The sequence below is a fragment of the Sceloporus undulatus genome, chromosome 5, assembly GCF_019175285.1.
Source record: "Sceloporus undulatus isolate JIND9_A2432 ecotype Alabama chromosome 5, SceUnd_v1.1, whole genome shotgun sequence".
Lineage (NCBI taxonomy): Eukaryota > Metazoa > Chordata > Lepidosauria > Squamata > Phrynosomatidae > Sceloporus > Sceloporus undulatus.
Window position 1 is genome coordinate 177,606,462 of NC_056526.1, and position 11,596 is coordinate 177,618,057.

Consider the following 11,596-nt stretch of genomic DNA (forward strand, 5'->3'; position numbering starts at 1 on the left):
TATTATTATTATTATTATTATTATTATTATTATTATTATTATTATTATTATATATGCACACACCTGGTTTTGAGAAAATAAAACTTTAAATATATTTTAACACATGACTCCACCTTTATGCTTTCCATAAAAGATTCTTAAGAGAAAAGGCAGTGAAGTTTTAATATTTAGAGAAAGGGACAACTACACTGACTTCATTCACTGCTCAAATGAAGCAAAGCAGACACTCCTAAGGCAAGAATGGAAAAAAATAGTTGCCTCAATCACTTTTTGCAGTCCCTTTCCCAAGCTGCCCCGCTCCAAGGTTTTAGGCATATGGATGCCCATAAAGGTCAACTGTCACTCCTTAAGGCCTCCACAAGTGGAATGGCCAGTTACCTTTAACCCATTCAGTCCCCCCAGATCTGGCAATCACAAACAAATCTTACTTCTGGTTGTAGGTTTTGGCAAAAAATGAGATTCTGTGTGGGAGTGTAGGGGCAAAAAGTACCCCATGACCCACAGCAGTTGCCTAACCCCCTGCCCTTTGGAATCACAGACCATGATGGAAAAGGGTTCCTCATTCTTTTTCATACAGAGGAACAGACAAGTATGGTGTGTGGTTACTCTTTACAGATTTGGCAAAAGGGACAATTGTCATAATAATAGCCCCTGAACACAGTCTCATGCCTGACAATGTAGATTCTACTTTGAACCAATTCTGTCAGTTGATTTTGGAATGCCAATTTTAACACTTCCTTAGAGAAATTTATTTAAAGCTAGAATTCTGGAACATGACAAGTAGAACTTTATTAAAACTCACAGAGGTTTGATGTAAATTTCTGTATTTGAAAAAGAGGCAAGACAATTCAATGATTACTTTTAAAACGTTCCATTTTACTTACATACTGTCCTGGAAGGTACTGAAGTTATCAACTTGTGTACCAAATACTAGGTAGGCTAGTTGTGCATAGGCTATAAAAATGATGAAAAACATAATAGCAAAACCAAGAACATCTTTGGCACATCGTGACATTGTGGAAGATAACTGGCTCATTGTCTGGTTGAAGCTGATGAATTTAAAAAGCTGTTGAAAATAAAAATATTTAAAGAGCTAGGAATTCAGCAAGAGAAGACATCAGTAGCTCGAAGAATTAAACTGCTGCCTACAATGAACTGTAATATGCTCTTTCAAGAGCTGGGTTATCAAAGAATTCAACAGACTGGTTCAGACATAACATCAAGCTATGGTTTTTGCTAATCACAATGTACAATATAAACCATTATATGTAGTCTAAAAATAAAGGAGAACCCTAGTTTGTGTAATAATAATATACGTCTTGTAACACTTTATAGATTAACATATTTTATTATGGTATAAGCTCTTGAAAACTGAGGTCCATTTAATAAGAAGGTGGTTTGTCAACTTTCATTCCTTTCTGCCTTCTATGAGATTCCTTAGATGCTCTTCCAAACAGCTGCCTCTGAGGGCAAATCAATGGTCCAAAAACCTGAACTTGTCAGCTGAGATGTAATGCCAAATCAGTTTGCTAATACATTAAACTGTGGATTCAAACACTGGTTTGGTGAGCAGTCACCAACCACAGATAGTTGGAAAATATTGGTTAAAATATGATGAAATCTATAGGTTGGTGTTATGACTAAATTACCTCTAACTATGATAAAATGATATAATAGAAGTTCAAGCAATTATCACTGAATTAAGGCCCTGGACAGACAGGCCTTGTAGCACGTAATGAATACGTGCTAGGGTTGCCTAGGGGCATTGCTTACAGACGCCCCGCAACCCTAGCACATATTCCATACGTAAAAATGGCAGCGCCCTGTACACATGGGCGCTGCCATTTTGACGTGACAGTCGCACTGCATCTAAATGGTGTGGCGTGGGCGTGACGTCTTTGCACTGCGCCAGGTCACTTGTGGCGGCCTAACCGCAGTGCCAGAAGGAGCTCCTTTTGGGGGAGTGCCTCGTTCCCGCAGCCACCAAACAGCTGCAGGATCAAAGTTGGGGGAAAGGGGTTCTCTCCTGGCAGTGACTCCCCAGGGTGTCCTGGGGCATGAAGCCCCAAGGACACCCCTTTTCGGGACCAGGGAGAATCGGCATTTTGCTGCTTCTCCCTGGTCCCGAAAAGCGCCGTATTGAGGCCTTTGGGCTGCTGCTGTGGCTGCCCTGGCCCCAATACATGGCGCAAAGGGGCGGTCTGTATCCCGCCATAATATCAATTATGGGAAAAGTTTAGAGAAGATTCTTTCTCACATAACACTGACTAAACCATAGTCTGGCATGACTTCCACAAGCCAGAATGTGCCTTATTATAGTTTATGACAAAGTTGGCAACTATAGTGGTTACAGAAGTTGCATGTATCTTCTTCTTTTTTTTAATTTTTAAATTATAAACACATATACATACAAAATATAGAAAAAACAACAAACACATAACAATACATTTATACTTATTTCATTTGTGTATGGCTTATTTAGTTAGGATAAACCTCCTAGTATCTCACAACTATCCTTTTTCTTTAGAAAAATATTTCCGGTTTTCTGTACATTTTGTTATATCATGGTCCCTATGCTTTACTGTTTTTATTTACTTTATGCTGTTTTATTATGTTTTTATATTAAACAATTGATAGCATAAAGTTCTATTAATAAAATCTTCTTTATTAAAGAAGAAAGCAGTTCCAATTCTTTATCCTTTTGTAGTTTTTAGTATTTGGCTAAAAATTGGAGAGATTATTACATTTCTCCACTTTTCCCACTAATTCATACTTCCAAATCTTGATTGAGATCTTTAAATATATACATAAGTATAACCACAGCTCATATAGTGGGGTTATACAGTAGAGAAAGAAACATTTTATAGATTATCTTTTATCATCTAATCTCAACACAGGTTATATTTCTTTATAACCTTTCAGTAAAATAATCATAATATTTAACAGTGGGGGGGGGCACATCTCTTCCACATACCCCAATCTAAGGATTGTGGGAGACAATGTCACTTTGTTTTGAGGGGCTCTAGACATGTTTCAGGCCCAGAAGAGGCCTTTCCCCCCCCATCCAGAAAATGTCCATGTGTCACTTATTTGGAGTAATGGTTCTGCTGTGGCTTAAAAAACAGGTCAGTTTACCCTCCGAAAATGTAGTAAAAGTATCCCCTACAGGGCCCAGACAGGCCATTTTCTTACTGAAGACATATGTAAAGCAGGCCACTTTCTTACTGAAGACATTTTTATGAACCTAATTCCAATCCCCTATACAAATGAATCCTTGTTATTCAGTACATCAGAACATTTTCCAAATATTTAATTATTATTGCACAGCCAAAAATTCATCAATAATAGCTGTAAATCTATGAGAATTTCAAAAATAAGTTTGGATATTATATAAGAAGCCAAAAAGCAACAAAGAGCCTGTCTGAAAGCATTAAATTCTGTACTTAACTGGGTTTAATGGATTTTAGCCTTGGTATTGAATGTTCTATTTCTTGCTTTGAGTTTTAAAGAAGGAAAATGTGGCAAGACCTGCAATGTAAACTGTTTCTAAATCTAACACACCTTTGCACAAAGAACTTAAAACAGAATATGGCTATAAAGTGCCCTTGTTTGCTTGAGATATCACAAAAAAGTTTGAATTACCTTTATCCAGACGAAAAACGTGGTGATGGCTGCAATATTGTTGAACTGTGTTTGCCAATAGGCTAATGGCTCAAAATCTGGGAAGTTATTTTGATTTTCCAGCAGCTCCTTTAGCAACCTATCCACAGTAGATGTTCGATATACATTAATCCCTATAGCTGCCACTGACAGCTGAATGTAGAAAAATTATAGGTAAATAATACAGAGCATGGTTCTTCATATTCAACTTCCCCGAATAAGGATACAGCAGAGTTCTATACATTAACTTCTGTCTATACAGAGTTTCTCATCTGTTGCCAAGCCAACATATGTACATTAAGGAGTTATTTGGGATATACTAAGGCAGACATAGATCCAAAAGCAGTCCAAAATTACTATCAAAACACTTTTGTTATCACATCAGTATATATGTGATTACAGCACAACAATGTACCTAGCACTCTTCTACAGTCACTTGGCTGGCTGATCCATTGCCAGTAGTAATCCCTCTATCTTATTAACTAGAGGAACTAAGTACCCTGCAACTGCTTTGCTGAAATAGGAGAAGGTTATAATTTCAGGAACTTCTCATATCCAGAAGCACCAGCCAAACCATTGAAAGGATAGGCATGCAAGACACCTCCTTATCCACTGGGAACACACCAAGGACATTTCCTATGGATTTTTGCTCTCAGAACTATTGCTATAGCCCTGCCTTCACAAGTCTGAAAAGGCAGTAGTGTCAATATTGAAAGTTTAATATTCATCTGACTTACCACAATGATGAGAACATCAAGACAATTCCAAAGATTTCTGAAATAGAACAGTCTGTGAATGTGAATTTCTAGGATTTCTTCTACCACGTAATAAATAATAAAGAGGCAAAAAATAATTTCACAGGCAGCTAGGAAGAAGTCGAATGCAGAGATGTAGTGGATCAACTTTACTGGCTGGAACTGCCAAGATGTAAGGAGGCCGCCTGTTGGTGGGAATTCCACCAATAACCTGCATTTAAAAGGAATGGATATAATTATTCTTGCCATTTGAATTGATTTGCATTTAATTGTTCGGGTGTTTCTATTAATGGGATCCCCTCTGAAAGTACTTTTTCGCTGACAGGCAGAGTATTAATTTTATAAAAAAAATATTAACACTATTTGCAACTTAATGCTGTGAAAATACCCTATCTATACTTAATTTTAGCCAAAAATTGATTAAAACCCTGGATTAACTTATCCATTGGTCAATACAAGTACAGTACCTAAACTCTTATCACAAAAGGAACCATTCCCTTTTCTGAGTAGAGTAGGTGAAAGGCAACAGCTTAGTATTTCTGGGACAATCGAAAGGAAGCATTGATCCCCTCTACTCTCCCTGCTGTGATGCAGCTTCTAGACTTTTTGAATACCTGAATGGTAAAATGCTGGTGCGGATGGCTTTTTGGCACTTCCCCCCAAATGAACCCCAAGAAAGTTGACATGTGTGCATTTTTAGTCCTGCCCATGCCTGGTCACCTCCCCCACCCATTGCACAGCCACTGTTTACCATAGTTCCTTCCTTATCCATCCAGCCTTTAGGGTGAACACAAACAGTTATGCCTGCCAGATTTTGTACATTCTTTGGCACTGTTTTTCTTTGCTTGTTTGTTTCCATCCATTGTTGTTGTTGTTGTTGTTGTATGCTTTCATTTCCATCTTATGATGACCCTAAGGCAAACCTATCATGTTTCTTCTTTTGGTTACACACTCCTAATAAGTTTTCACTCTCAGAATCAGACAGCTCCGTGCTTTAATGTTGCCAGAAGTCGAAAATGACTTGAAGGCACAAAACAAAAACCATCGACTTTTTACCAGTGAATTACCCACGTGTCATATCAAAATCACAGAATCATAGAGTTGGAAGAGACCACAAGGGCCATCCTGTCCAACCCCATGCCATGCAGGAACTCACAATCAAAGCACCCCCAACAGATGGCCATCCAGCCTCTATTTAAAAACGTCCAAAGAGACTTCACCATTCTCTGAGTGAGTGTGTTCCACTGTCGAACAGCTCTCACTGTCACAAAGTTCCTCCTAATGTTTAGGTGGAATCTTTTTTCTTGGAGCTTGCATCCATTGTTCCAGGTCTATCCTCTGGAGCAGCAGAAAACAAGCTTGCTCCATCCTCAATATGACACCCCTTCAACTACTTAAACAGGGCTATCATATCACCTCTTAGTCATCTCTTATCCAGGCTAAACATATCCAGCTCCCTAATTCTCTCCTCGTAGGGCATGGTTTCCAGACCATTCACCATTTTGGGCTGCCCTCCTCTGGACACGCTGCAGCTTTTCAACATCCTTTTTGAACTGTGGTGCCCAGAAGTGGACACAGTATTCCAGGTGGGACCTGCCCAAAGCAGAAATCCATGTGTCATATCAAACCTGCTCTTGGATAATATATGAGGTCAACTTATACATATGTGTATATGGTACGTGAAGTCCATTTTAAGGTTTTAACATCTACAGAAGATCTGCAGAAATACTAATCATTTTACAGACTTCTAGAAAAGACTTTTTTGCAAGTAGGCATTAGATTCATTTTATATGAATGCCTATTATTTATGCTTGAATATATAAGTGCATACATACTCCCTTCACATTATAGATTAGGCTGAGAAATTAGACTAAGAAATTTGTCCAGGATCATCCCACTCATTTTATCTCTAAATAGAGCTCCTTCCAGTTCTCATTTTATATTAACCGAGATAAGGTCAAATGTATACTTCTTTATTTCACAAAGATCAAATGTGTGTCTCTGCCTATAAGAAAACTACAAGAACTTAGAGTTAGACTATACAATTCAACAATTCCTCATAATGTAAGACTCATGTTTTTTTTTAATTACATTTTTTGGTGTTCAAACACAAGAATGTAAGGCTATAAGTAGCCTCACCATATCTTCTGGTGATTTAGGACAGGACTATAAATGTTCTATATTTTCACATAGATAGATAATTTTTAAAAAAATCAGACCTACCTGATAATACAGAAGAGATTGATATTTGCATTGTACACTGAAAAATCAATAAATGTTGCCCTTGTGCCCCTGTCAAGCCACAAGTTGTTCTTAAGGCCAGCAATCAAGTCAGATGTCTCTTGTTTGCTTCTAGAAAGATCCTGATAATAGCCACCTCCACTGTATGTTGCAATCAGCCCCCAGTGGCTGCTCCCATTCAGATCTTTTTCACTGGTATAAGTCCAACTGAAATGCAACAGGAAGAAATCCATTGCAGCTATGACCTTGGTTTCCTAAGCAAAGTTCAATTGATTCATATTATAAACTAAGTTTAGGAAAATTTAAGAAATTCGTTCAACTTCTTCTCTTTTCATCAGAAGTAAAATGTACTGAAAAATATGGACAACTGTTATTTAAAAAACATTATTTGGTTAACAGGAATAAATTAGTGGTCCAGAAATGTCAAATAAAATAAAGTGCTTTTACAAGATACAAGAGCACAGAATTTCTATCCATTAGGCAACTGATTAAATGTTTCTCAGAACAACAAGAAATACTACTGGATATATTCATGCAGGAAAGATACATACGCAGTTCCATTTCGAAGCCCAAATGGAGCAGTGTCTTCATTACCCACAGAGTAAACATTGTAACAATCTTTAATTTCATCTTGTAAATCTTCAGGTATTGAACACGAGCCATTTCTCACTTTCAGCTGCCGCAGACGAGGTACTCCCAAAAGCAGGTTCTCATGGTAGACGAAACTTCTGTTCTCTGTCACTGTTTTATTGTTATACCACATTTCCCAATACAGTCCATCTAGCAATGGACCCTCAGCAAACTGAAACAGAAAGCAATTCCAGGGAAACTAACCACTGTTAAGATTCTGCATGCTTTGAAAGCAGACATTTTCTTTTCCATAATGGATTTAATTGCAACATTGAGCCTACCTAGAATAGTCCCACAGTTGTGTCCAATTAATTTCAATGAGTCTGCTCTAGGTAAGATTAATGATGGATGTAGTCTATTAAGTTTAAGATACAAAACTGCTGATTTCTTCTGCTCATAATATCGCAAGATTCAAAAATATTAAACAGTTCTGAATATCAAGGCTTAACTGTTTTCCACCTCCAAAGCTTCCTTTTCATGATGTAATGTTTTTGTATCAGTTGGAATGGATGAACAAAAGACATGGCCACAAAGACAGCATAATTCTCTGTGTATCCCTGTTTTGTACTATATAAAATTACTTGTCCTATTCAGAAATCCTGGTGAATTCAATGGGAGTTACTCCCAGCTAAATGTGTATTGGACTGCAGCTAATATGTGGTAAGAATTGTCTCTGGGCTAACCAAAAGACAGGCTTTTGTATACTGGACAAGAACTAAATGCATTCTTTTCTGGATCATCAATGTGCTACCAAACTGGGAAATATACAAGGCAGGTGAACTAGTGGTACCTGATTTCTGATTTCTGTGTAAAACTGTATTATAGCCTAAAATAAACAGTCAAACAATACAAATCTTTTTAGGATTGTGATGGGCAAAGATAACGTATACTATCTATGTGCTACACATATCACTTTAAGATAGCAATGCTCAAAAATCAAATTCCAATTTATACCTTCCAGAAGTCTTCCATTGTGGACAAAGTTTTGAAGTTGATCTTCTCCATTTTTGATACAGGTGTATCTAGAAAGAGCTGTGACATTATCCTTGTGTAGTAGTACATATTAGAACTCACCATCCCATAAGACACTGTAAACATGAATTTTGGAGATTAAAAAGCACTTCAAACACATTTAAAACACCAAGGACCTCATACATGCCATATAGCATGAAATAATATACAGTAGTTCTATCTATGTGATAATACAATAGACATCCCAGTAAGTGATGGCAGAAATTCATGGAACAATGCAGGGCTGATCTAGACTCAGCAGAGAAACTGGATCTAATGCAAAATTGACCCAGACAAAGTAACCTCTAATCCAAATTTTGCTATTCAGTATCCCCAATTTCAGGCCCTGCCCCATCACTGTATCACTGGTCCCATTACAGGCAGGCTCTGATGATACCAAAGGCAGTGGTAAGCAGCTGTTAGATACCTGGGAATAAGTTCCCAAAGCACCAAGGGCTGCCACAGAGAGGAGGATGTCCATTTTTTCTCTGTTGCCCTAGAGGGGAGGACCTGGTCTAATTGATTTAAGTTACCAGAGAGTAGATTTCAACTAAATATTAGAAGGAACTTCTTGATGGTAAAATGAGTTTGTCAATGGAACAAATTACCTAGAGGGAGGATGGGATCTCTTTTTCTAGATGTCTTTAAAAAGAGGCTGGACAGCTACTTGATGGGGATGCTCTAGCTGGAGTTCTTACATTCAGTGAGGAGTTGGACTTCATGGCCTCTGAAATTCCTTCCAACTCTTTTTGATTCTATGACCTCAGTTGTTTATTTGCCATAATATTTAAGTATATTCATACAATAATTTTCATCCTTTTCAGGGCCATCTTTTATTTCAACCCTCAACATACTTCTTTCTAGTATTCCTTCCCTTCTCTCTTTCTTTTTCCAATCTTCAAGAGAACAACAGTACCAGTCCTCTTTTTGTAACCCATTTTAAACCAAGTCATAATCTAGTTTTAAGTACCAAATTGCTGGTTCAAGAGTATAAAGTTATATTCATTAACTTAAATATCTGAGAAAAGAAAAAAGCAAACTGGTACAGTTTTTTTTTAAATGGTGCTTACATTCCCAGGGTATTTGGTATCTAAAACTGTCTGGAAATTAGAATGACAAAATTTCATTGAAGCTCTTAATACAATCTCAAATCCAATTAATTAGCTAACCAAGTAGTTAATGTTTATAGTCTCTAGATGAAATAAACTTTGCAGGAGACTGGACTGCAGACTAACAGAAGGTCTTACGGTGTCCTAAACTTCTCTAAGATGCAATGATACTGGGATGAGCACACATTATGTGCATTAATACAGAAGAAACTAGTAAAGAAACAGTACTATCAACACATACATGTCATCCTGTTGATTTCCGTTGGTGTGCTAATGGTAATAACTATGAAAATGTATTAATGAAAAAGGGTTTTCTTTTTTTTCTCCAGAGAAGAGAAGACAGAATGGAATACAATCGCTGTATCTACAAGTTTGTAAAAAATGCATAGCTATACTGAATCAGAGAAGTCAAAGAACTATTACATATGAATCATGGTGCCAACCTAAAACTTAGAAATAACTACAGCAGCCTTGAAAATGGAAAGCTTTTAAAACACATACACACTAAATCTAATTATCTGTTACATACAATAGTTACTAACATTCATGATATAATACCACCAAAATGAATACTTACAGATGGAGAGGACCAGGAGAAACATCAAGTACGTGATTAGTTCTCGTAGGACACTTTTCAGGTATTTCTCTCTGGTTGTGGTTTCTTCCATTAGTCTTGTACCCCACAGACCTTGATGAAGCAGCATTAGCAGGCAGCCAAACAAAAACAATAAGAACAAATACAAAAAACAGTGAGATATTAGCATGTTCACTTGTTCTCATACCAATTGGACAAAATGTTGCCATTATTCAGACTTAAATGGATTTTCTCTAACATTATTTCCCCCTTACATGTTGTACCAGATGTATCTTATAAAATACTGTATTGTATTGTTTTATCATTTAGTTGTATCAGTTAGCTAGTGGATAAAGAGTAAAGAGAATTCATCACTGAAGAAGACTGCTGACACAATTGTGCATATACAGGATGATAAAGCCTAGCAAGTTGACAGTGTACACCAGTACCTCTATGGCGCACAGAGGTTTACTGAAAAACTAGCAAATGTATCCAGCTTCACTTGGGTTCAAACTTGCTATTCCAACAGCACCCTAAAACTAAGGGTGGCTCAGTGAAATATTGTAGGCTACAGCAGCATGGTTTGAACACAGGACTATCAATCTGGAGACCAGGGTTTGAATCCTGGCCATGGAAACCCACTGGGTGGCCTTGGATAAGTCATACTCTCTCAGCTTCAGAGAATGGCAATAGCAAACCCCCTCTGAAGAAATTTGCCCAAAAAAACCCATAATAGGTTCACCTTAGAATCACCATAAGTTGGAATGGCACACCACAACCACAACAGACTTTATAAGCACAATAAGCCAAAATGAATAAACAGATGCTCTTGTACTTTGGACATACCATGAAACGACATGGCTCATTAGAAAAGATAACAATGCTTCGTAAAATACAGTAGAAGGCAATAGGAAAAGAGGAAACTGTTTAATCTGTGGATTGTTTAAAACAAGGAAGCTACAGTAGAGAGTTTGGAAAACCTGAGCAAGGCAGCAGATGACCAGTGCTCTTGGAGGTTTGCTATTCTTAGAGTTGCCGTAAGTCAAAGCTGACTTGATAGCAAGTAAAAACAATAATGGTTGGTCAGATATTTGAATGGATACCTCACATTCTGCCCATAAGCAGAAAAAAATGAAATGCATAGATACAGAATGGGGGACACTTGGCTTTACAACAGTACATGGGACAACAGTACTAGGAGTCCTAGTAGACCACAGGTTGAACATAAGTCAACAGTATGATGCAGCACCTAAGAAGGCCAATGCAATTCCAGGCTGCATTAATAGGAGTATAGTGTCTAGAGATCAAGGGAAGTAATAGTGCCACTCTATTCTGCCTTGGACAGGCCGCACCTAGAATACAGTTCTGGGCACAATTCAAAAAGGATGTTTAGAAGCTGGAGCGTATCCAGAGGAGGGTGACCAAAATAGTGAAAGGTCTGGAAACCATGCCTTATATGAGGAGAGACTTAGGGAGCTGCATATGATTAGCCTGGAGAAGAGGATGTTAAGAGGTAGTATGATAGCCCTGTTTAAGTATTCAAAGGGGTGTTATATTGAGGCTAGAGCAAGCTTGTTTTCTGCTGTTCCAGAGAATGGATTCAAACTACAGAAAAA

The 11,596-nt window shown here is 37.6% G+C and overlaps 1 protein-coding gene across 2 annotated transcripts in view; it reads right to left on the reverse strand.

The window, feature by feature from the left end:
• Positions 1-11,596, reverse strand: part of PKD2 (polycystin 2, transient receptor potential cation channel) — a 26,505-nt gene that overhangs the window by 9,485 nt on the left and 5,424 nt on the right. For both annotated transcript variants that reach the window (XM_042468550.1, XM_042468549.1), the window contains exons 2-8: positions 9,984-10,094; positions 8,241-8,374; positions 7,208-7,458; positions 6,639-6,863; positions 4,398-4,626; positions 3,643-3,813; positions 885-1,066 (exon numbers count right to left, since the gene is read on the reverse strand). In XM_042468550.1, coding sequence (XP_042324484.1) covers positions 885-1,066; positions 3,643-3,813; positions 4,398-4,626; positions 6,639-6,863; positions 7,208-7,458; positions 8,241-8,374; positions 9,984-10,094 — 1,303 coding nt within the window. The remainder of the gene's footprint in view (positions 1-884; positions 1,067-3,642; positions 3,814-4,397; positions 4,627-6,638; positions 6,864-7,207; positions 7,459-8,240; positions 8,375-9,983; positions 10,095-11,596) is intronic.